Source organism: Paroedura picta, chromosome 10 (assembly GCF_049243985.1).
Source record: "Paroedura picta isolate Pp20150507F chromosome 10, Ppicta_v3.0, whole genome shotgun sequence".
NCBI classification, from domain to species: domain Eukaryota; kingdom Metazoa; phylum Chordata; class Lepidosauria; order Squamata; family Gekkonidae; genus Paroedura; species Paroedura picta.
The window spans coordinates 70,934,366-70,961,215 of record NC_135378.1 but is presented as its reverse complement, the minus strand read 5'-3'; the positions used below and the strand labels follow the sequence as shown (position 1 = coordinate 70,961,215).

Below are 26,850 nucleotides of genomic sequence, written 5' to 3'. Positions count from 1 at the left end.
TGTATGCTAATTTACTGCTTACCTTCTACCTATATGTATGGAGTAATAATTCCCATTTCACTGTACCTGAAGAAGTATGCATGCACACGAAAGCTTATATCTCGAAAACATGTTGTTGGTCTTAAAGACGCCACTGGACTCAAGCTTTGTTTGCTGTGGTCCACAGAGCCTCTTTTCAAAATGTGTCGGAAGCTGTGCATGTTTTATGAGAGTTCTCAGAACAACAGAGTGAGAAACACATCTGCTACAGCTTAATAGGAACTTAAAGTAAATATTTGTGCTATGTGTACATGGCATATAAAATGTGGCACTCACAGGACTTCAGTGGCTGCTGATTCTCTAGGGACCCACCTCAAAAGGCTCTGAACTAAATTCTAATCAATTTTACCCCTTGTTTGGAAGGGGCTTTGCTCCAGAGACAGCTAGAAACTTTCTTATTGGTCAGTTCCATGTAGGCATGTATGACTGCAATTAAGTAACTGACATGTGTAATGACTTGTTAAGCACTGAGGCCATCACTGCATTTAGGACTACCTTCTCAGTAATACAGAGCCAATTCATTCCTTGGGTTCCTCCCCTGGACCTTAGCAGACAATAAACACCTTATTTCTGTTCTGCCATGCTCTGGCATCTAAGTGAATGCAAGGGGCAGTGACAGAAGAAGAAGAAGAAGAAGAAGAAGAGGGAGAGGAAGAAGAGGAGTTGGTTCTTATATGCTGCTTTTCTCTAACCGAAGGAGTCTCAAAGTGGCTTACATTCACCTTCCCTTTCCTCTCCCCACAACAGACACCCTGTGAAATGGGTGAGGCTGAGAGAGCCCTGATATTACTGCTCAGTCAGAACAGCTTTATCAGTGCTGGGGTGAGCCCAAGGTCACCCAGCTGGCTGCATGTGTGGGAGTGCAGAATTGAACCTGGCTCGCCAGATTAGAAGTCCCCACTCCTAACCACTACACCAAGCTGGCTCACCATTCGAAAGAGAAGGAAGTAGAAGTTGCCCCCTTCTCCCAAGATGGACAATCTCTTTCCTCATCTACAGAAAACTGTCAGGCATGTATTTCATCTCATGTGGATGGGTGTGAGATGACCCACCACTTATCCCTACAAAGAACTTGGGGACACCAGTTTGAAAAATGTGGTTTCATGGCAATCCTGGCTGTAAATTGTTGCTGCTTTTCTAAACCAAGGCTTTTCCAAACAATGATGAAACAATAACAAAGCATACAATAAATACATGATCCAAACAACCCAAAATGCCAATAAAAACCACCACAAGAAGCAAGACAAGGCATAAAAGCACTTAAAATGAAGTTGTCTGAAATGATATTTATGATACTGCCTTATGGCAACAGCAGAGGTTCCCTAGGAACTAATCAGGGGGTTCCTAGCTAGCGTCCTGAAGGGATCTTGAAGGTAGGCCTGTAGTTGACATCAGTTGTAAAACTGATTCCTGCCCATCAAAAGGGACAAAGCCAATTCTGCCCCCTTCCACAGAGATAGAGAGATAATGACTCATCCCTAAAAACCCAATAGGACTTGATTTTCACACTGGGCATTTTCACACTGATCATGAGAAAAGCTCATATTCTGTCTCAGAATCACAGAATCATAGAGTTGGAAGGGGCCATACAGGCCATCTAGTCCAACCCCCTGCTCAACGCAGGATCAGCCGAAAGCATCCTAAAGCATCCAAGAAAAGTGTGTATCCAACCTTTGCTTGAAGACTGCCAGTGAGGGGGAGCTCACCACCTCCTTAGGCAGCCTATTCCACTGCTGAACTACTCTGACTGTGAAAATTTTTTTCCGGATATCTAGCCTAACATTCCCAAGTGGGCTTGGTCCCTTGGCCCCAGATCATCTTCGTAGCTCTCCGCTGTATCCTTTCAATTTTATCTACGTCCTTCCTTACAGGAAACTTGCAGAATCCTCTCCCACCCCCCCAAAAAAGTTAGTAACCATTTTGTATTGAACAAGGCAGCACAATAGAATCAATCTGTAAATATTATTATTCTCCCAATGCTAAATTTAAATTTTGAAAATACCATTTTAAGAAGCTAACAGAGTCATTCAACTAAGGCAGGGGTAGTCAAACTGCGGCCCTCCAGATGTCCATGGACTACAATTCCCATGGGTGAATGCTGGCAGAGGCTCATGGGAATTGTAGTCTATGGACATCTGGAGGCCACAGTTTGACTACCCCTGGGCATTCTATCTGGCATTTATGCTAACATTCTGCTGGTTGTTGCTCACAAATAACTCATTCTTGAATTTGGGCAAGTAGAGGAAGAAGAAAGAAGGTGTCCTGGACAAAATTTACGAAAGAACAACCCAGTGTTACACCTATTATTTAGCAATTCTTTGGCAAGCTACATCAAGATAAAATAGCCTAATATTGGAGGAGGAGAGGGGTGTGTGGACACATTGCTATCATGTTGCAAGAGCACAACAAAATTGCTCTCTTTAAACACTGTTTAACTTCTCTCTAATAAGCACCACTCAAGTGATGCTTAACTTTGCTGAGGAAGATTAATGCAAGATCGAGCTAATATCAACAAGTTGTCCTCACTGATGCTTTTTTCCAACAACAACAAAAAGGCTCACCAATCTGCTAGAGTTTATATAGACGGCAACTCAACCACTTCTTCAGAAGCCATTATAATATTTAGAAATTATTTCCAATATAGTTTCCAATATATTTTGTTATTAAGAATCTCAGAAAACAGTACAACTACAGAATCAACAAACTTCAGAGCTAAGCAGATTTGTCTACCAGGAAGTTTTCAGCACAAGCGTCAGGGGAGCTGCAGAGGAACACCATAATATTCTGATGCAGCCCTTATTTCAATAAGGCTTGTGCAGGCGAACGTGCCACTAGAAGGCAGATCACACAGATGCGACCTCATTCATGGAATGCAATCAAATGTGGGAGACAATTAAGACAGAAAGATCAAGGCACAAAGCATTTCGTGAAAATTAATAAGTGGGTGGGAATATTTTTCAGCCTAGGGCCATGTTTTTTGTCAAGTATATTTCATTAATTCCCTCAGCAACATTTTGTTTCCAGTCTTCCTTTTATTACTTTTCGATATTAAAGGTTTTATTGTTGTTGTTTTGCATCACAGCATTTTAATATATATATTTTTCCTTTCCATATAAGTCAACCATAGATAAGTAGGAGGAATGCACACAGCTTCTGTTATGCAAAGTACTGCAGAAGAATTGGGAGCTTCTGCTACTTTGAAAACCACAGTGCAAACTACAAAAAAATTATAATAGTCAGCCCTAGAAACCTCTCCATTTTCAAAAGGCAGATGCATTTATTTGGATTTGGGGGTCGCTTTTTTGCCAGGAAAATCCAATCCAGACAATCACCAACAAGAAGGTAATGTGGCAGTGCTAGTTCCAGTTTCCCCAAAACTCCCACAAGAACTAAAACGCAGATCAAACACCTCCCCACTTCCCCTGGCCTATACCAAGTCTTAATGTCTCATGAACCAAGGTAAACTCAATGCACCAGTCATATAAAAAGCAGTCTGCCTTATGCTTGAAACCATTTATTATTGCTTCCCAAGCAAGCACCAGACAAAAATCGGAATGTTTAAATTATGCTTACACTGGATGCTTGAGATACTTATCCTGGATGCTCTAGGCCAGTGGTGGCAAGCCTATGGCACACACGGCAGAGGCTGCACTTAGAGCCTTCTCTTTTGGCATGCACACTGTCGCCCCAGCACAGAGTCTGCTGAATCAGCCTCCATTCCTGGAGCCCAGAGGATGAGAAGGACTCTTTCCAATGTGTTCCCTGGCCCAGGAAGCTATTGGCTGCCTCGGGTCGCTCAACTAGGCTGGCATCTGCAAGTGTTGGCAGGAGCGGGAAGGCTGCGCCAAACTAAGCCCGGGGAGAACAGAGCTGGGCCAGACCCCACTGGAGATGCTACACAATGCTGCCCTATTGCACACACCCCTAGCCTCAACGCCTCCCCTCAATGAAGCAAAGATTTAAAAAGGAGGGAGGGAAGGGAAAGGTGCAGGGGAAAACTGTGTTGGCACTTTGTGATAAGTAAGTGGGCATTGGGTTGCAGCTTGGGCACTCATTCTCTTAAAGGTTTGCCATCACTGTTCTAGACTGATCCTGCATTAAGCATGGGGTTGGGCTAGATGGTCTGTATGGCCCCTTCCAACTCTATAATTATGTGGAATATTTACACCTCACTTTTTCCTTGTGATTCAAGATGGCTTGAATTGAACTCTGAAATAAACTGGGAGTCAATGGATGTATCTTTAGATAGATCAGGTGTGTTTCCACTGGCTAATCCTGACAATAATCAAGTTGTCTTCGATGGCAACTCTACAATGGGCATGTTACCACCATGAGTTCCAAAAGGATGCATTAGTGTGGTCAAGTTGGCTGGGTCTAAGAAAGGAGAGGGACGGCAGGCGAGACACTAACCGAGAGCACTCCTGGCTACCACAGCAACTGGCTTCTTCCTAACAGCAAGTCTGGAAAAATAAATATTCCCCAACTCTTTGTCTGTTCTGCAAATGCCAACATTCCATCCAGAACAAACTAAACCAATCCCTCCAAAGCCTTTTACTGCTTTACCGCACTTGACCATTTTATCAAGTCATTTGCAGGCCACAATACATGACCGGAGGGCCACTCTGAGCGCCAACTAGGAAGGAAAGTGGGATGTAAATAAATAAATGTAAATGTAGGTATTTAGCTCAATGAGCCCCATCGCTCATGCACACATGCACGCACACAAACATGTCTTGCAGAACAAAAGGGAGCAAAAATACCAGTACAAGAAATGAAGAAGAGACCTCAAAAGGTGCAAGATCTCAAAAAAAATGCAAGAAATTGGTTTCCTAGAGCAGGGGTAGTCAACCTGTGGTCCTCTAGATGTTCATGGACTACAATTCCCATGAGCTTGGGAATCATGGGAATTGTAGTCCACGGACATCTGGAGGACCACTGGTTGACTACCCCCCTCCTAAAGCCCCTCTCCTAAAAACCCCTCTCCTAGAGCATTTGAAGTCAAGTTGTTTCTTCAGAAAAAAATTGCTTCAGCAATTGCACATTTATGTAACTAAAGTAAAGACTAAGAATTATGTTGACTCTGCTACATCTCTGAGGTTTTGTATTCTTGTCTTTTCTGCTCTGACCAACAGACATATCTCCGTATCACTCATAGTTGGCCTAAGAGTGATATCAGAGAGATGAAAGCAACAGGGCAAAATAAACAGTCTCTATAACATCCATTATCAGACATTTACCAACATTCTTGTACTTAAACATTTTGATATAAAATTTGGGCCCTCGCACTTACCTGTGACAGGGGCATCTATATCCAGCAAATTTTTTTCTTGACGGAGAATTGAAGCACCTTCTGTTATTATTCTCAAAGCAACACTCTCTTCCAGCCGTCCTTCCTTCATAAGGTGTGCCTTTAGGATATCCACTCGGGGTTTTCCATCATTGTCAAATACTTCCTTTGCTGTGAGCCGATGGCTTGGAGGAAATGGGACAGCTGCAAGAATAAAGACAGATTGGTTCAATACACCAAGTACATCTATTCAGTCCAATAAAAGCAAAATTTTAGCTCTGCTACTGGCCATCAAGAGCCTCTTGTGGCGCAGAGTGGTAAGGCAGCCATCTGGAAGCTTTGCCCATGAGGCCGGGAGTTCAATCCCAGCAGCCGGCTCAAGGTTGACTCAGCCTTCCATCCTTCCGAGGTCGGTCAAATGAGTACCCAGCTTGCTGGGGGGTAAACGGTAATGACTGGGGATGGCACTGGCAAACCACCCCGTATTGAGTCTGCCATGAAAACGCTGGAGGGCGTCACCCCAAGGGACAGACATGGCTCGGTGCTTGCACAGGGGATACCTTTACCTTTACTGGCCATCAGGTTGTTTCCCCCCAAAAAACCTCTCAAAGCTTATTAGACCATCAGATAATAAGAAATCTCTCCTGTTACAATTAGTAACCTTCTTAAATGCTTTCATCTATTTCATCTCAACCCCCATTCTGAAAACAAAATAATAGTTATTCCGCAAGGGAATAAGGAAGACCAGGGGACACAGCTTTTGAAAAGAGCCACACTTTAAAATGGTTTGTGTCAAGGAAGGCCAACTCGGGTTGCCAAGGTCTTTGCTCTGTTAATATTTGGGCTTGCCAACATATTTTTCAACAATTGCTCACAACACGACCATGGACCCCACAACAGCTTGGGTACTTTCTGTAATAGCTACAGCCACAAGCACAGCACACACCCCCCCCCCATCGTCTTTAAAAAGCCTCTGCATAAAGAATACAAATGAGCCTGATGTTTCCCAGACTGACTACAATGTTAAAACATTTCTATATCAAGGGTTTACTGCAAAGCCTTCCGCTGTCACGTAGCACAGATGGGCTCCATATTATAGAAAGTCACGAGACAGAGTTGCTTTCACTTTCGTGCTCCCAGCTGAAAACAAGAGAGGTGATGCTCGTGGTTTTGAGGATCAAGATGCAGCATTATCCCAGCTTAACCCCCTTTCCCAAGCAGCTAAATTGGAGTGGCATTAGAGGCCGGCTGCCTTGCCAGCTCCAGGGTAATTATACTGATCCCAGCTGCTGCTGTGGGTGGGTCAGATTATAGAAAAAGTGAATGAAAAGCTTTGGGGAGAATTCAGAACTGGTGTATGTACAGTATGTATACAAGTCAGGCCTCATGAAGTGGAGTATATTTCCCAGCTTGTACGCCATCATTCCTAGATTGACCACTTAGGTTTCTGGTGTCTTGAAGGGCTATTTCAGAAGTTTACTGTGTAGTCTCCCATCCCCCCCCCCACACACACACACTTGGAGAAGTGGTGGCTCTCCTACTGGAGAAAATAGGCTCCTTTAAAAAAATATATTTTGAAAGGCTGAGATCGCCAAACTCTCTCAGTTCACTGCCATTGGGGTTTCTCTCAGTTCACTGCCATTGGGGTTAAGTCCACTTCTAGGAGTGAACAAAGCAACCTAAAGTAATGGGCAGAATGAGTTGTGAAGGGCTTCACAGGAAGGATATTAGATTACATAAGATGGGGAAAAAGAGGAAACCTTTTCAATGGCTTAGGGGAATTCAATCAACACATACGTTTTAGATCTGAGCTCAAGGTAAACTACGTTGGTGAGTCATGATTTACTGATGACAGTCCCATGAAATTCCATGTGAGTTTTCAACATGAGAGAGGACCAGCTGAGGAAGACTTTAACAATTCAAATTTTAAAAAAATTGGGGGGGGATCAATAGTTGGGCTTCAAAATAAAAATACATTTTTACAATTGTTGTTACTATATATCGTTGTTACTATATATCGTTCCATGTAATTTGTATTATATAATGTTCAATGTAAACCACCCAGAGCTGCAAAGAAATGAGTGGTATAGAAATCTAAATAAATAAATAAACAAATAAATAAAATAAATACAAGTCTGCCAATATTTTGACCAAGAGCACAATTAAAAAAAAATATTTATATTTTAAATATATTTATGTATAAATGAGGTTTCAAAATCTGTTATCGCATACTAGGTACATAAGAAGCTGCTCTATACCAAATTAAACCACTGGAGTTTCTAACTCAAGATTGTCTATTCTGGCAGTAGTTCTTCAGGATCACAGGCAAAGAGAGATCTTCTCCAAAACCTATTAACTGTTTTTTTTTAATCTAGAGATGCTAAGAATTAAATCGGCGACCTCCTACTTGCAAAGTAGGTGTTTTACTATTAAGCCACAGATCTTTGTTAGAGGAGGTATACTATATTCCAGATGGAACTTCAAATGTGTATTTGTGAGAAACGTAACCAATCTCAATAGGGCTCCAAGATATGATCATTCATGTTCCAACTATATACGAAATATTTTGGAAAACCAACTTATCATCTCTTGCTATGACTGTTCAGGCTCCATTTTGTGGGCACTGATTTCTATGCCTTAACTTATGACCAGACTACCTACCTACCTACCTACCTACCCACCCTCCCTCCCTCCCTCCCTCCCTCCCTCCCTCCCTCCCTCCCTCCCTCCCTCCCTCCCTCCTTCCTTCCTTCCTTCCTTCCTTCCTTCCTTCCTTCCTTCCTTCCTTCCTTCCTTCCTTCCTTCCTTCCTTCCTTCCACTCCCAATAAGTGGCTCATAGCGGGTTACAAGATTGATCCCCAATTACAATAACCGCCCCCTAATAAAATCCCATTTTCTACTAACTCAAAGAAGTCTGATGAACCCTTGCCTGGGAGATGATCTGGAGGACATTCTACAGAAGAAAGGACGGCTGGGGAGGAAAGAAAATAGGCAGGCGGAAACTTTATTTTGCTGTCAAGTCACAGCCGTCTTATAGCAACTCTTAAAGCAAGATACACTCAGAGGAGGTTTGCCATTGCCTGCCTCTGCATAGCAGCCTTAGACTTCCATGGAGATCCCTCATCCAAGTACACAATGCTGACTTTGAGGGATCTATGGTCTGATTCAGAACAAGGTAGCTTCATGTGTGTCCAACTAGGGCTGACCCTGCTTAGTTTATAAGATCTTATGAGACCAGCTAGCCTGAGCTATCCAGGTTGGAGACAAGCACAGCCAACTCAATCTCTAGGAGTGAGAACTAGCAGAAGAGAGGACTCTCCCTTAAGTTTGGCTTTCCCCAGCAGGCATTTCTATCAAGCAAGAAGAGGGTTTTATTCACACAGATGTGTATCTACATCTACAGATTCTCTTGTATGCACATAGTGATACATCTAACTGTAGTCATGACAAGATAGAGCATTTACACATCCACCTTGGCCTACAAATTGTTATCGGGCTGGCTGAGTTGTCTGTCTCATTCAGCTTTTTCTGCATCCAGTACAAGACACTAACAAAGGCAATGCTATGCTTCAAAACAGCAACAAGCTGCAGAAAAGGTTAATGTTTTTGTTTAGTGCTGTGTGTGCTTGCATCACCAATGCTCTCAGCATAGCTATGGGAATAAGATTCTTAATTAAACAGCCACTGCAGTGCCAGCAGAGGGGAACACAACACCGTTCTTGGCACGCATTACAGGCACTATTGTTTTCCCCTTTAGCTTCCTGATATTTTGCAGAACCGTCTGGTTTTTACTTATCTTACACAGCACTCAAGTTCAATATTGTTCTGGATGCATGCTGGTATAAAGCACATCTTATCTATGGGCCAGTACAGATTTACAAGTAATTCTAACAATTCAAATTATTAACCACAGCCACAAAGCTCAAATACCAAATTTTATGGCAGCATAGAACAGCCTCTCTTAACCTCTTTACCATTGAAAAACACCTGAAACATTCTTCAGGCTATGAGAAACCCCAGAAGTGGTGCAATCATGCAGAATATGATTGGGAAGCATAGTTGTGTCTATGCCCATCTGGAGCCCCTCCCTTTCCCACCCATCATTGGCCATTTTGAGGGGGGGTGACCATATATGGTCATATCACCCAAAAATAGATATCTCTCTCTCTCATCTATCTATCTATCTATCTATCTATCTATCTATCTATCTATCTATCTATCTATCTATCTATCTATCTATCTATCTATCTATCTATCTATCTATCTATCAGGCGATTTACATGGAACATGAAATAACTGAGCATCAAACTCACTTTTACATATTGAATTGAAACAAATAACAATGGTAATAATAGTAACCATAGTAACAATTTAACAGGATGATAATCGAACAAGGCCATGGTTGCCCAAAGGTGCAGGGAATTCCTGGGAGGGAGGTTCAGGGGGCCCAGAAAGTGTTGTTGGTTCTAGTTGACCTCAACCAAATGACTGGCAGAGGAGCTCCTTTTTGCTGGCCCTGCGGAACTGTTTTAATTCAATTAGAGCCCTGATCTCTTCTGGGAGCTCCACCAGGTGGGGGCCAGGACAGAGAAGGCTCTGGCCCTGGTTGAGGTCAAGCGGGCTTCTTTGGGGCCAGGGATCACTAGCCAGTTTGAGGTTGCAGAGAGTAAAGCTCTTTGAAGTGTAGAGGCAGAAAAGTGCTCTCTCAGGTACACTTGGCCATGACTGCGTATGGCCTTGAAGATGATTACCAGAACCGTTAAGTCTGATCTGGAATTCGACTGGTAGCCACTGCAGTTGTTGAAAGATGGCATGGATGTGGGACCTCCATGGTGTTGCTGTGAGGACCCTGGCTGCTGCATTTTGGACCAGCTGTAGTTTCCAGATCAAGGCTAAGGGTAGGCCTGAATACAGCAAGTTGCAGAAGTCCAGTCTAGAGGTGACCGTTGAATAGATCACTGTAGTTAAGTGTTCCGGGGCCAAGTAGGGCACTAATAGTTTGGCTTGGCAAAGGTGGTAGAATGCCAGCTGTGCTACTCTTGTGACCTGTGCCTTCATAGATAGGGAAGCATCCAGGATCACACCCAAGTTCCTGTCAGAGTGAGCCACTGATAGCTGCACACCATCCAGGTTAGGTAGGCACGTTTCCTCGCACGGACCCTTCCCACATAACCACAGGACTTCTGTCTTTGAAGGATTGAGCTTCAGACAACTCTGCTTGAGCCATTTCATCACTGGTTCCATGCAGCTAGCTAATGCTTCTGGGAGAGAGTCAGGATGGCCATCCATCAGCGAAATATATTAAGTTTGAAAAGAAAGTTTTGTTGTTGTTGTTAGGTGCGAAGTCATATCCGACCCATCGCGACACCATGGACAATGATCCTCCAGGCCTTCCTGTCCTCTACCATTCCCCGTAGTCCATTTAAGTTTGCAGAAAATAAAGTTAGTATTGATTATATCTCAATTCTCCTTGATTTTTTAAAATCTTCAAGTGAATAACTTTTTTTCCTATGGCAACAAATTTTCTGGAAACTTAACATCTCCAGCTATGCCACAGGAACTTAACATCTCCAGCTATGCTATTAAAACAATAGTCTCCTTAAATAACTGAATACCCAAGGAGGACTTTAGGATATGCACAGCTAACACACTGGGCAGCAAAACATATCTGTTTGTTTTTTGGGTTTTGACAGTGTGGTGTAGTCATCTCTTCTATTGCTCTGAACTAAGCAAGCAAGCTAACATCCATCTGACATCAGCCAATTAAAATATTTTCCCAGCTGCACCTGATTAATGATTAATTAGGCAAAAAACCCCAAAGCCATGAGTTGCCAGGTTGCTGGTATAAGCTGTGCATATGTAAGATGTGTTTGTACTTTTATCTTAAAGCCATTGCACAAATAAACAGAACCAAATGAGTTCAAAATTGAACTGGGAGCCAGGTCATCAATGCAATTCATGCCATCACCAAGAGAGGACAGTAATGATGCCCACAATAGGCACAGCCTACTAAAACTGAATGTTTATGGTATGAAATCCCTTGTTCACATAATCACTCTTAAAGAAGACAGCAAATTCTTTGCTCCCAGAAAAAAATACAGTATTTGCTGGCGTATAAGACTACTTTTCCCCCCTGAAAAACATGCCTCCAAGTGGGGGGGGGGGTCATCCTATACGCCGGGTGCACTTCAGTTGGGATAGACATAGCTGCCCATAATGGCCCATAGTACTGTATTTTGAGTGGAAACGTTGGGGGGTAGTCTTATATGCCCAGTCGTCTTATACGCCGGCAAACTAAGACATTAAAAAAATATCCTTAAATGTATTTGGAATGGGGTTAAAATGGGAATTCATTAAAAAAAAGAAAGAAAAAGAATGAAGAGCCAAGGAGAGATGCTCAAGGTAAATTGGCAGGCATATAAACGTTTTAAATAAATAAAAAAATTAAAGAATTAACAACTGTAAAGCATATACAACAGCTCCAAGATAAAAAGGAGCAAACTGAGGTTGTTTATATTGCTCTTTAAGCACCGCACACCATAAACAAGAGGTAGAATTATGTCACTCTATTTCAGACTTGCACATGGCATCTCCCAAAAGACTCGGAACAAAAACAAATTATTGGGGATTACCTGAACTTCATAGCTCCTGCCCCTTGGGCACCTACTTCCCTTGAGGGTGCCAGCAAGGTGAAAACATACACTTTCTACCTCCTTGTTCTTGCAAACCAGAACAACCAAGCAATGTCTTTATTTATTTATTTATTATTTAGAAGAAGAAGAGTTAGTTCTTATACATTGCTTTTCGATACCCGAAGGAGTCTCAAAGCAGGTTACAGTCACCTTCCCTCTCCCCACAACAGACACCCTATGAGGTGGGTGAGGCTGAGAGAGCCCTGATATCACTGCTCAGTCAGAACAGCTTTATCCCACTTACAACAAAGATCGTATATCTGTTCAATGTGAATGCATACACAAGGAAATGTAATTAAGTTTTTTCTAGTGATTTCTTTATTATGTTTTTTAAATAAACTTTTTAAAAGGCTACCAGTTATACAGGGGAACGAATTTAAACCACATAAATGTAAAACCTATTTTTGTGTTTGTGAAAAAAACATAGCTTTACTTGGTATTATTATTATTCCAAACGTTTTAACCTATCTTTATATCCCATTATAGCCCTCAAGGTAAAACAAACAAACAAAAAACATTAAAAATCAACTTTAAAACCAATGAACTCCCCTTCCCCTGGATATTCAACTGTCCCCTTCTGTCACTGTCTTCCACTAGCAGGTAATGACATATGTTTGGGGCTCCCTCATACCAATTCCACAAAGTGGTGGCCACTCCAAGCTACTGGCGGTACATTTCAATGGAGCAGCATGCTTCACCACTTCCTGCATCCCCACAGGGGATCGATTACAGCAACGGACCCTATCCACCCCAGATTTCTGCATCCCAATGAACACAGCCGGGGTGGTTAGTAGATGTATCACATGCCTCTTAATCTTGTCTTTTTATATTTTAACAGCTTTATTAGTTTTATTGCTTTTATGGCTCATTTTATCCGTGTAAAGTAGTCAATGGCAGTTAATGCTTCTAAATGTTGGCTTTTATGGTGGAGGACTACAATTCCCATGAGCCCCTGCCAGCAAACGCTGGCAGGGGGTCATGGGAATTGTTGCCTATGGACATCTGGAGGACCGTAGGTTGACTAGCCCTGATTTAAACGATGCCTGTATATCAGATAATGTCACCTGCTTGAAATATTTATTATTACTAATGCAGCCAATAATTCAGCCATGACATTTCAATTTCTCCCTAAGTGCACTATGAAAATTAAGTAATCTAAGAACTTCTGAAATTCTACAGTCTTAAGGTATACTTTGTGTCTGCTCAGACTGCTTAAACCCATCCCTGTGGCTCAAGCATAATATTTTATTTATTTAAAATATTTATATCCCATTTTCTACCACCATGACCCCAAGACATCTTTCCCATACCAAAACAGATGAATTAATTTTTAAAAACAGAAAGAAGCAACACAATTTGTAAATAATCATCTCTAAGTGGGGGGGAAAAACCCAGAAAATTATATCTCAGGGTATTTCTTTGAAAGATTCATTGTACTATGCACATATATTAAGATAGGGCAGCACAAAAATGCAAACCAGTGGCACCTTCTTAAAGATGTCATCCATGCTGCCAGCTAGGCATAATTAAAACATGGATTGTTCACCTGCTTAAATATAACAGCAAGAGAAAGATGAAGGCATATTTGCGGAGAACAATTACTGAGAAGAAACAGCTATTTTAGACTTATTTTGCCGAATTGCTTGTTACAGGTGACATACAGTACATAGCAGTGAGTCATTACAGCCCTTGGTTGCCAGGAAACGGCATAGCTACGGCCCACTTATAGTAGAGAATCCTCCCAATACAATATACCACTCTAGAGCAATATCCGAAGGCAGACGGTTCAGGACTGACTTGAAGTTGAAATGAAACTACCAGTGCAACACAGTTACATTTAAATGAATACTTTTGACACAAAAACATAATTTATTGTTACAGGAAGGAACCCAGGACACACTTGGGCTCACAAATTCTTTTTCCCCTCCCTTCTTCTGAAGGAAATAATACTTTGGAAGGCTGTGTTCCCTACAAATCCAGCTAAAGTCTGAGCGGAGCCATTCATCACTTGATATTGTACTGCTGATACATTATAGCTGTCATTCTCAATGATAGGGGATTATACACACGGGAGAATCCACATGTAAATGACTGCAATATGCAGTGTGAGGCAATCATGCTCTATATTCTTGATGCTTGGGGGTAACAGTGGGAAGGCTTCTGGAGTTCTGGCCCTACTGGTGGACCCTCCTGATGGCCCCTGGGTTTCAGCCAATGTGTGACAGAGTGTTGGATTAGATGAGTCCTTGGCCTGATCCAACACGGCTTCTCTTATGTTCTTATCAATTTCCTTGTAACCTGCTCTTCTCACTTGGGACACAGGGCAGATTATGCAACAGAAGACAATGCATTCCGATCCCATGAGATTACCAACAGACAATGCAATAGGACAGATGCAAACCACAGCAACAACAAAAAACACAAGAAATTAAGTAGTAGAGGGCAGTGCAGGAACAGCAAGATAATATATGCAACAAGCAGTTAAACAGACTACAATCTCTTCCATTAAACTAAAGAAGCTGGTTTTTATACCCCGCTTTCCACTACCTGAAGGAGTCTCAAAGTGGCTTCCTGTCCTCTTCCCACAACAGATACCCTGCGAGGTAGCTGAGGCTAAGAGAGTTCTGACACAACTGTTCTGCAAGAACACATCTAACAGAACTGTGACTAGCCCAGGGGCACCTAGCTGGCTGCATGTGTAGGAACAGGTAATCAAACTCGGCTGTCTAGATTAGAGGCCACTGCTCTTAGCCACTATACCAAGCTGGCTCTCCATTTGTTGTCAATGTTGCAAGTGATCCATTGCAACCCTATACAGAGTTTAAGGCAAAAGACAAACAGAGGCATTTGCCATTGCCTGCCTCTGGGTAGCATCCCTGGCTTTCTTGGTGCTCTCCCACCCTAATACTAGCCAGGGCCAACCTGGAGTAGTTTCTAAGACCTGATGAGATAAGGCTAGCCTGGACTATCCAGGGCAGGGCAAATTGGTTTATACAAATTATGAATTAATTAAGACTGCTGGTCTTCAGTTATCAAGCCTCAAGTGAGGAGAAGGAAAGAACCTCTTGCTTTTACAAGCATGATGTTCAATAATTTAATCTCATCTGAGACATCCAGAGGGGACCTGGAAGAGAAACCTGGACACCAATCTGAAGAATCAGCGTTTCTATTAACATTTTCAAAAGGTGACAGCAAGATGGATGCATGACAGGGGGGTGGACCACCCCCTGGTGCACTGCAGTGCATCACTAGGCAAATTTGCACTCTTGGCCAGCAAGAGCATAGCAGGTTGGGCTGACACCATACCACTGGCAGATGCACTGCTGACACTATCCAGGGCAAGGCAACCTGGTTTATTGCTTTGTATATCATGAACTACTTTAGATGTACCCATCTTCTATTATCAAGCCACAGAACTGAACTGAGAACAGAGGCGAGGGGGAGCAGAGGACTTTTCTCCAGTCTCTGCTGTAAAAGGCATTTTAATTAATCATCAGGAAGTTAGCAGTCACAGATCTCCAGCTCCAGAAATGTTTGTCATCAGTTAGTAAGGATTCCCACCTGCTTCACAATCCCAGAATACAATCAGTACTGCTTATGGCTAGGAAGAGCAACTGTGTAATGTAAGGATTACTTATTTTGCTCCATCTCCAGGTTCTTAGAGAGCTTTAATTTGAATTAAAAAAAATTAGGCAGAGAGCCAAAAAGATACTTTAGGCATGCCTAAGGGGCTTTTTGACTGATAGATCACCTTCTACTCCTCTCTTACAACATACTTCTAAAAAGCCTTCCCCATTTGCCAAAGAGGTTTCGACTCATGATTTGCTTGAGAAACACCACTCAAATGCTATCACAAGATCCCCGGCATCTAAACATTTTTTTAAAAAGCCAAATGTTTTGACTACAGCTATATAAACAAGAAATCAGACAAGTTCAACAGAAATCCCTTTAAGTAAGTGTAGATGAGAATCTGTAGGATTACAGCTGGAAAAGCTGATGCCAGCTTCCGGACTTCCAGCCGTGGAATTTTGCATTTGAACTTAGCGCCCCACCTAAGGTTGTTCCATACACATCCAAGCACCATGTTGACAGATGATGCTCTGTTTTTAAATTAGGTATTCAACAAAGAACACAATGCCTTCACAATGCCATTCGAAGGACAATGAATCTGGTGGAAATCAGAAGCAAATGGAAAATGTTACAGTGACAGCAAAGCTTTGGTAACATGTACTAAATATAAATCGCTATACTTTCCCAAGTCTTAACATGGTGGATAGAGCCATATAAACACCACATCACCTTCTGTGAAATCTGGTGCAAATTCAGTGCATCAGGTTAGACGAGAGAGACCCAAGGGCTTCTGGTTTTCTCTGCTGCCCAGTGAACCCGAGAATGCTAATTATGCAGGGGAATGCAGACAAATGTAAAGTAATTCTCTTATTTATTATTATATTTTAGGCTGTCCCTCTCTGGCAGCAGTCTCCGGGTGGCTGGCAACAATGATTAAAATTCAATATATAAAATATAATAAATGTGGGGTATTTACAATATACTGATTCAGCACTGTTTGTGCCTAAAGCCATTCAAAGAATACTCTCAGTTATTAGGCATGCACCATTTGCACATCAGGAACCCATACCCTGAGCAGGGACTGTACTGTAAGCCAACAATAACTGAGTAAAGTTCTCCTTGACCTGTCACAATATATATGCAGTGGACCCAGGTTTTTCTTCCTTTCCTTTATGTTACCGATATGTGTAAAGCTGAGTCCCATGTACTGTTTTCTGCGTTATTATGTGAACCGCCCTGAGCCTCAGGGAGGGCAGTATATAAATGAATGAATGAATGAATGAATGAATGAATGAATGAATGAATGAGACAGAGACAGTGGGCATTTCCACTTGCATATAAATATCCACAATTTACACATCACCATAACCTGAATGGGGCAGCCTAGGCTGACCTAATTAGATCTCTGAAGTTAAGCAAGGTCCACCCTGACTACTGCTTGGATGGGAAACCACCAAGGAAGCCCAGGGTTGATACACAGAGGGAGGCAATGGCAAGCCACCTCTCCTCATCCTTTGCCTTGAAAACCCCCATGGGGCCCTCATAAATGAGCTACAACTCAATGGCACTTTCCACGACCATTTAAATGGCATCTGTAATCCTAGAGCCAGTGCTCTTCAAATATGAGAAAGGAGCCCCTGGAAAAGTAAATTCATGAGTTTCTTCCTGATCTTCTCCCCACCACCACCCTTCTAACAGTGTACAGCTTGAAAGAGACCACTTCAGATTATTTCCCATGACAAACCCATGAGTTTGAAAATTCAATCCCTGCTCTGTTTATAGGGTTTATTCTTGCTTCCATGCAAGTGATTTCTATAGGAGTTTGAAACCACTTACTACGTGTTTGACTCCTTCTTTGACGGAGTTCAGGAGTTCAGGGTGCTACAAGAGGTTCTCCTCTGTTCCACATTTGGGAGAGAAGCTGGGTGGAGAGCGACTGGTTCAATGACCCCCCCCCTGTGAGTTTCATAGCATTCTAATTCTAACCATTATACTGCACTGGCTCTCTCAGCCCCCTCTTCTTCGGGCGTTGTGCCTGTGGCCAAGGGAACAAGTGGGTGCTGCCTCCTCCTCTACCATCTGGCTTTTGTTATGACCTGGTTACACTTTAGGAGGTTCACAGAGTTGTTTTCCTGGCTTTGAAGCTTTCATGTGAAAAACCCTTGTCCTAATAGGAGTTTCTTTGGAACCCGAAAACCAAATTGCTCCCCTTATCAGCAGTAAACAATCCATATTTAATTTCTGAGCATGTTCCACAACAACATACCAACCCCCCTTGGGTTCAGCAGGGAAAGAAATTCCCCCTGCTTTCTCCTACTCGCAGGCACTCAAGGGTGTAAAGGGCAGTGGGAACTGCCAAAACTTCATCCCACAGAGCCATATGTTCTGGACTCGGCAACACAAAATGCTTTTCTTTCAACCTCTTCACGAAAATGCCCTTAAGCATTCTCCGAAGCAGGGGTAGCCAACCTGTGGTCCTCCAGGTGTCCATGGACTACAATTCCCATTTGCTGGGAGGGGCTCATGGGAATTGTAGTCCATGGATATCTGGAGGACCACAGGTTGACCACCCCTGCTCTGAAGCATTACCAGAAAACCCCTTTTTACACGCGCTGAAGTCCATCTCTTTTGTTATTTGCCAAATGCTAGATCTTGTTTTGTTTGGGGGTTGTTTTTTTTTGGACAGCATAATCACAGTGCTGTGACATTTGAGCCATGTTACAATCATTACCTGTAGTTTAATACAAGTGTTCCATGCACATTTTCTTTGTATCTGGAAAAGAAACTGTTCCTGGCTCCTGATGTTTCAGGCACCATGGCGGCTTCGCTTTAAAAAGCTAAATGTTTGACATTTTGCAGCTCAGAAAAAAGGGTTTGTTTTTTTTAAGGGGAAAGTGTAAGCTAATTACACAGGTCCAAGTGTACCTAGTTAAACTCCCACTGAGCATTCCAGGAGTGCGTAGGCTGTTCTGTGTAGGAAGGAGTAAAGTTGTTGCTGATTTCACCAGAGCATAGGCTTTGCAACCTTCTTATAAGCTGTTCCAACAGTTTTATTTGAATCTCTCAATTGGCAATGGGGAAAATAGCTTCCAAGCAAGAGAGCAGGATAATAACTTGGTTCCAGGATACCAAGAACATGAAACTCCCATTTCCTTTACACCTCCACCTTTTGAACATTTTGTAAACAATCCCTCTCATTCATATTTGGTTGCTAAGAGAGTAGACTACTTTGGAATCTCTTTCATGGGTCTGATTTCCCTGTTCTAATTTGTAATTATCACTTCTCCAGGTTCCCTTTAACAAAGCAACCAAGGTATCCATTGAAGTAACCTAATGACATGGCTTTAGCATCCAATTCCACCTTCTGTTCAAGGGTGATCTGTGGCATTTTCTTCTTAGCACAAAGTTAGACCCGGCGAAGCCAGGGAACACACAGCCACATCTCCAATTTAGATTAAGAAAGGCACCAGGAGCCAACACTTCTGGAGGAGTCAGTTTGGCTACAACTTCGGAAAATGGACTGGAAGACCTGGCTTCAAAGCCCCACAAAGCCCTGAGGCTCACTGGACTGTCTCCAGACCATCACACTCTCTCAGATTAACCCACCCTGCGTGCTGTCCTGAGCTTCTTGGTCCCACAACATAAAAATGTGATAAAGAGAAGGCCTGCCCTGAAACTACATGCAGAGAGTGGTTGTTGATAGTGGTGAAGGGCAGGCACTCTTTGCAAAGTAAAAAAGCTGAAATCACAGTTTTTCTAACATGGCACTCTAGTTTTGTAAACAATTCTCAGATGATTTGCTACCAGCTCCCACCTTTTTTTAAAAAGTCCATATCAATTAACAGATTGGGCAACTGGAACGAAAATCTGGATTATACTCTAGAATAACAGTTTCAGATCCAATATAAATAAAAATCTGCTGCAGTTTAATACCATATTTACAGGCCATCATCAAGAGAAGCACCAAAGGCTTTCATTTCCACATATTACATGCACACGAACCAACTTTGTAGAAATTCAGCAGAATCTCAATCTTGATCATTTCTTGTTTGTCTCTGAGCCCTAAATTTTTAAAACTGGCAGCATCATACTAGTAGCACTGGCTTGTAAATTGCTTTAGAACTGGAATAAAATTAACAAGTACATCAGCTTCTATACCCCAAAATCCAATAATCAGACTAAGATTGTGAAACCAGGCCCAGTTATTAGGGAACTGAATGTAGTGATACTGACTTCTGAATAAGTATGGATATGACTGGTCGATGTAGTAATTTATTCATCCTACATAAAGGCACCCATACCACATCATTATCAAAGAAAGATGTTAAAGATACAATAGTGTTGGCCTTAGCCAGTGAGACAATGCAAAGAGCAACCAACAGCTATATAGTACTGTACAGTAAGCCACAACATCTTTGCTAGACAGATAAGGCAGTATTATTATTATTAAGCAATTTTTGTTTGGCCCAGGTTTTAATGAATCTTTCCCACCTATGTTAAGACTTAAGGTCTTTAAAATCTGTTTTTATTGAAATCAGCTTTCTGGGATAGGCTGAAGGAAAATACAGATACAAAATATACACTAAGACATTTCTTACTCACTAATTGAAAGCCATGTGAATAAGGAATAGCTACCTCATGCCTAATTTCACATCTGTTTTGCCAAAAGACAATACCACACAAGATGAGGTAATATAAGCAACAGCTGGGAATGAAACCAGATGTATTAATTGAGGCAATAATATCACTTGTGTACTTGATTATTTTTCCCTTTTGTGGTATAAAGCTTCAGCTATAGAAGACAAATACATCTTATTGCAATTGACCAAGATGTAACTCTAATGGAGATTTTTGACATTACCATTCTAAACCAGATGTTATTCATTGTTGGCCCAATTTTGAGTATAGTGATACAGGGACAGGGGTTTTATACAGCACATTCCTTTCCATTAATCTCTGAAGCAGTATGGTCATTTCAAAAACATGCTGGCAGTCCTACATGTTGTGACTGAAGAGTTTCTGTCCAAATAATATGCTTTTTTTTTTGTTTACTACAAAATTTGTCTACTACCTTTAACTTCTCTTTATGCCAAGAAAGATACTCCGACTTTGACATTTAACTTCTCTTTTTCCTACCATTCACATGTAAAAAAATAAGTATACCTGTGTTATGATAGCATCGTTAGCATAAATTAGCAACTCTTTTGCAAAGTATTCATTATAAATGATGCATCATGTGCTAAATCTGTAGAATTAGTTTTAAGTTTGATAGCATATTTTCCCTAACATTTTGAGTTTTCCTAAAAACAATTATTTTTCCTATGACTTCCAGAAGCTGGAAGTTTCTACAACTTCTTTCTACAACCTCTTTCTACAACTTCTCCTGGAAAATTTGCAATGGCTAATAAGATACGGAACCTCCAAAACTCCAAGAAAGGGGAGGTGGAAACACCACAAGGGGAAAAGCTTGTTAAATCTGTTACACCATAGTGTGCAAAGTTTGCATATTATTTGCAACAATCAGTCCTTGTGGCAAGCACATGTGCCAGCATCACATCACTAGCTAATATCATTGTCACATTTGAAAGATTTATTATTTAGATCAAGCTCATATCAGTCAGGACCTTGTAAATAAATTCTAATGACTCCCAGCTATGGCTGACCCGCACCTTGAATAAATCTTTGTTGGTCTTAAAGGTGCTACCGGACTCTGGTTTTGTTGTCCATTTCGTTCAGCCTGCCATAGCGAAAATGAAAAGGATCATGCTTACCACAGTGCAGCTTTCTCATCAGGACATGACCTAGTAGTCCAAAAACCTATTGCTTCCAATATTTATTTCATTAAAATATTTATGTGCTCATCTTTCTCCTAACAGACCAAGACCCAAGCAAACATTAAACACATTAAATCTGTCTAAAACATTAATAAAACAATCTCATTAAAACTGCATTAAAACAACCCTGTCTAAAGACATTCTCCTTACAATAAAAAAAAACATCTCCTTTTGTTCAGACTTAAGACTGCCCCCATATAACTCCATTTTACACATGAGGGGAGGAATATCAGAATGTCTCCACTCCAATATTTATTTATTTTTGTTTGTGTATTTATATACTGTCCATCTCAATAAAGCTTTTTCAGGGTGTTTTCATGTTCCAGTGGAGGTGTGGCTTTGTGGTACTCATGTATTGTGACATTTATGCCACGGGGTAGAGTTGTGGTGACTCTAAGGTAGCGATCCCCAACCTGTGGGCTGCGGACCACATATGGTCCTTTGACTAATTGGAGGTGGGCCCCGAAGGAAACCTTCTCCCCCCCCCCGGCCCTTTACTTCATCCCCCTCAGCCCTTTACAACACACTTCGGGTGTCATTGTCTCCCATCACTCCCAGATGGGACTATCTCATTGCAGAGAAACAAGCTCAGGGTTCCCATTGATTTGTCATTGTCATGAGTTAAAATTGCCATGAAAATAAAATGTTCCTTATGTTCATTGTTGTGGCATGTCTGTATCTTATTTTGAAGGGATGTTTAAACATTACCATAGTGATCAGAGAGCGTTAGGGCAGTGGTTGAGAGTAGAGGAGTAAACTACCCCCCCACCGGGCCTCAGTAAAAGGTGTTGAGTGGTCCCCGGTGAGTGGTCCCCGGTGATAAAAAGGTTGGGGATCACTGCTCTAATGGACATTCAGAGATGTTTGCCAATTGCCTGGCTCTGTGTAGCAACCCTGGATTTCCTCAGTAGCTTTCCATCCAAGTACTAACCACGGCCAGCTCTGCTTAGCTTCTGAGATCTGACAAGATCAGGCTAGCCTGAGCTATTCTGGTCAAGACAAAGTCACTATACAACAACAATAAAAGGGGAAGAGCCAGGGGACAGGGAAGAACTTATGGCCTTCCCTTTATGCCTTCTGCCTTTCCTTCCTCTTGCAGCTTAATTACTGTTGTGTATTGTTCTCCTGTGTCAGGCTGCGATGTTACTTTGTATGCAAAGTCACTCTTTTTTAAAAATTTTACTTTCAAGTTCATTCAATTATTCAACATGATTACAATAAAATAATTTTTAAAGTAATGAACAACGGCTTTGCTCTCACTAAGAAAAGCACCACTTAATCCTACTCCACATCCCAAACAAGAAGTAATAATTAACATTTGATTCAGCGCTGCCCTGGCCTGCCATGGACAGCACAGAAATTAATAAGGCTGTAAATACAATAGATCAAGAAAGAAAACTGCCAAGTGCCGCAGAACTTATTTCCATTAAACAGTATAGTGTCTTGCACATGGGAACAAGTATTTTTTAAGGTGTTTATGGGAAGCACAGGACTTTATGACAGTGCTCAGATTCAATTCAACTTCCAGTCCAATTGCAGATGAGTAATTTTTCAATGGCATAAAACAGCTATTACATGGACAGTCCTGGAAGATTCAGATCAGATCAACTCCACACAGGTAGATTTTTTTTTATTCCTATCAGGACCAGATTCAACAGTAAACACTTAAGTGTTGTATGCAGCATCTCATATACTTGACTTCGCATATACCGATTTCATTTCTCATTGTCTTTGTCCTACATTTGCTATTACAGCACTGTAATCTCCTTATGGACAGCCCTAATTCCAGCACAAGCTGACTGGTAAAGGCTTAGAGCAGGGGTAGTCAACCTGTGGTCCTCCAGATGTTCATGGACTACAATTCCCATGAGCCCCTGCCAGTGTTTGCTGGCAGGGGCTCGTGGGAACTGTAGTCCATGAACATCTGGAGGACCACAGGTTGACTACCCCTGGCTTAGAGGACAAACTTGTTCAAGTAGATGAGATCTATTGATCATTACAATCAAGGTTAGCTTTACAACTAGAGAATTAATACCATAGAGAGATTACTGCATTGTTTCTAGTAATACTACTGCCCTGTCTGCAAGTGTATATAAACTAGCCTCCAGAGTCAAACATTTCCCGGATAGTCAATAAAATATGCCATCAAAAATGTTTAACAGAGCTGGAATTTTAGGATGATTTGTTAGAATGCATCCCTGTTGTGGTATGCTCAAGAGCACGCCGATCAATTAAGAATATTTCCCACTTTTAAATACTGAACCTGAAAACATGCAGTGCAAAAACATATACTATTGTTTTTCCTCTTCAATAAATTACTCAGGAAGAGGGGAGGCGCCACTTTCCCATAATGGATCACTGATTATATGTGTACTTGGTGAAAAAGAACACAATCTTTGTATTTGTGGTATATCTTCCATCAACAATCACTATGTGAATAATTGTGTAGCAGAGATGTTGGCAGCAGATAACACTGTTGGGCTTCCTGCACAAATGCTCAGATTGCCACTTGGAATGAAATTTAGTTTCTGAAGGATCCCATTGTTCCAAATTCTCAGGCTCAAACCCCACATCTATAGGAAGACATGCGGGTGTCAAACCAATCATTTCCTGCTTCCTGTTTCCCTTTATGACACGGGGAGGGGGAGGAATGTCAGCACATTTCCCTCCCCCATCCAATTTCATGTTCCAGTGGGGAGATGCGGCTTTGTATCCTTCATGCCTCATGCAAGTCCTGAAAGGCTCAGAAATGCTGCTTTCCTCCTCCCATAATTTTTCTGTCATATCATTTCTTGTAGCCCCACCCTGATTATTTTTAAAATAAAACATTCAACTAGTACTAGCCAGTTTGGTGTAGTGCTTAGGAGTGCAGACAGAAGTCTGGCATGCGGCGTTTGAATCTGCACTCCCCCACATGCAACCAGCTGGGTGACCTTGGGCTCGCCATGGCACTGATAAAACTTTTCTGACCGAGCAGTGATATCAGGGCTCTCTCAGCCTCACCCACCTCACAGGGTGTCTGTAGTGGGGAGAGGAAAGGGAAGGCAACTGTAAGCCGCTTTGAGCCTCCTTTGGGTAGAGAAAAGTGGCATATAAGAACCAACTCTTCTTCTTCTTCTTCTTCTTCTTCTTCTTCTACATGGAACCATTAATTTATCCTGATTCCAGAAATTAGATTACTACTTTTTCCACAAACCACAGAAGACCTTGACTACAAAGGTCAGCCAAATTCTTCAAGCTCAAAATATAAAAGAGAAACAAGAAATCACCTGTGATGGGAAACTAAATGAACAATTCTGCCAGCTGTAATGGCATTATGTAATACATAGGTGCCTACAAGACTAAAGCTTTATTGTAACATTTTGGTAAATCAACACCATGCCTCTGCAGGTGAAAACTCTTGGCAGGAATCCTGCAAAAAAAATTGCACACTCATTCTTATGCTTGCCTTTCTTCCATTTCCATTATACTTCCCCTTTCATACAGAACACTTAACATCACGAATTCAGAACTGTTCTTTGATACCTGCTGCTTTCCCAGCTAGTGGTTCTGTCCTATGCCAGTGGCAGCCCCCAAGACCACTCTCTACATAAGCCTTAGAGAGGGAGAACAATATTATTGATTCATTTGGTAGAAGAAGGCCCTTTCAGTAAGGCACAGCCATAATGCATCTGTAGTAACACATTCCTATGCAGACTGAGTGAAGGTGAGCATAAAGATTAGCATTTCTGGGAACATATTCCTTTGAATATTAGCATTTGTGGGAACATACTCCTTTGAAGTGTATTCAAGCTTTCTTCGAGCAAAATGAACTGGGTATTGGAAGACTGGAAATGCATGAAAACCCACACACAAAGAAAGGACTATAAATGCCAATTACCATACTGAGAAAGTTAAGAACATTTCATTTTGAATTATACAAAAATACAACCCCCCCACCCCCCATTTTCTCAGCACTGTGAGAATTCACCCATGCAGTGAATGGGATAACAGGAACAATTGAACTGGATCTTGGATAAAAAACTCAAAAGTGCCCATAGACATCTAAAGATTATGCTTACATTCCCTTGGGGGGGGGGGGAATAGACCAAATGCGCTGCAATAAGATGAAAGAGGAATGTCAGCACGTTTACCTATAAAATGGAATATAAAGTGGAGAAGTGGAGTGCCGCCCCCCTACCCCCAGTAAACTCAGGCTTCAACTCAGGCCAACAGAGTCATTCATAATAATTGCCTTGCAGATGTTATCATAAAGGAAGCACAACTGCATGCTGGGCTACTAAAGATGGGGCTACTGCTATGGGGAGATGTGTATTCTCTGCTGAGATACTTAGGCAAGGGATGTGCTTCAGTTGGAAGGCTGACAAAGAGAAAGGGCCAGGACAGACTGTGAGCTCTATGAGTAGAAGGGAAGGGAAGGGAAGGGAAGGGAAGGGAAGGGAAGGGAAGGGAAGGGAAGGGAAGGGAAGGGAAGGGAAGGGAAGGGAAGGGAAGGGAAGGGAAGGGAAGGGAAGGGAAGGGAGCAAGTGTGTAGATTTATACAGTAAAAGGGTGGCCTTGTCTGTTAAAGGAGTGCACATATGAAAGGTAAAAAAAAAGTGAAGGGACAAAATATTTCAAATTATCTTAAACCAATGGGACACAGCAAAAGACACCTTCAAACAGATTACAACTGAAAGAAAAGATTTTAGTTATTTAGCTATATTCAATTATTATCAAAGCTTCAATTTTAAGGCCAGATTAGATTCTACATTGGGTGAATCATTAAGGGATCAAAGGTGGTGGAGAGTTAACTATTTCCCCCTCTGATACTTTACCCTGGACTCAATCACCCTCCAAAACAAGGTATCTCTATGACACCTCTAAAGTACCTTGATGGCACCTACATGTTTCCCTTTTGTACAAGCTCTGGGGGAACGCAGCAGGGGAAAAAAAGATCTGAATTCCAGGAAGTGATGGTAGGATGAATTAATCATCCCCTTCCTTGGCCCCAACATGGACTGGGGCCACTCTACCTCTTTAAATCCTTTAGGGATGTCTGAACATCCTATCTACTTTGTGGATAGGTTCCTTTCCATTATAATAGGCTGCCTAAGGAGGAGGTGAATTCCCCCTCACTGGCAGTCTTCAAGCAAAGGCTGGATACACACTTTTCTTGGATGCTTTAGGATGCTTTGGGCTGATCCTGCGTTGAGCGGGGGGGTTGGACTAGATGGCCTGTATGGCCCCTTCCAACTCTATGATTCTATGATTCATAAAAAAGAAAGGCCAGCTTTCATGTTTTCTTTTCTATTCCCTATTAAAGCAACTCTCCCAAACCAAACTAACCCCAAGAAGCATATCCTTACCTATCATATACATTATAACAGGGGTAGTCAAACTGCGGCCCTCCAGATGTCCATGGACTACAATTCCCAGTAGCCCCCT

At 41.9% G+C, this 26,850-nt stretch overlaps 1 protein-coding gene across 4 annotated transcripts in view; it reads right to left on the bottom strand.

Annotated features, from left to right (window-relative positions):
• Positions 1-26,850, bottom strand: part of PPP3CA (protein phosphatase 3 catalytic subunit alpha) — a 204,066-nt gene that overhangs the window by 106,198 nt on the left and 71,018 nt on the right. For all 4 annotated transcript variants that reach the window (XM_077300770.1, XM_077300773.1, XM_077300772.1 and 1 more), the window contains exon 2: positions 5,330-5,530. In XM_077300770.1, coding sequence (XP_077156885.1) covers positions 5,330-5,530 — 201 coding nt within the window. The remainder of the gene's footprint in view (positions 1-5,329; positions 5,531-26,850) is intronic.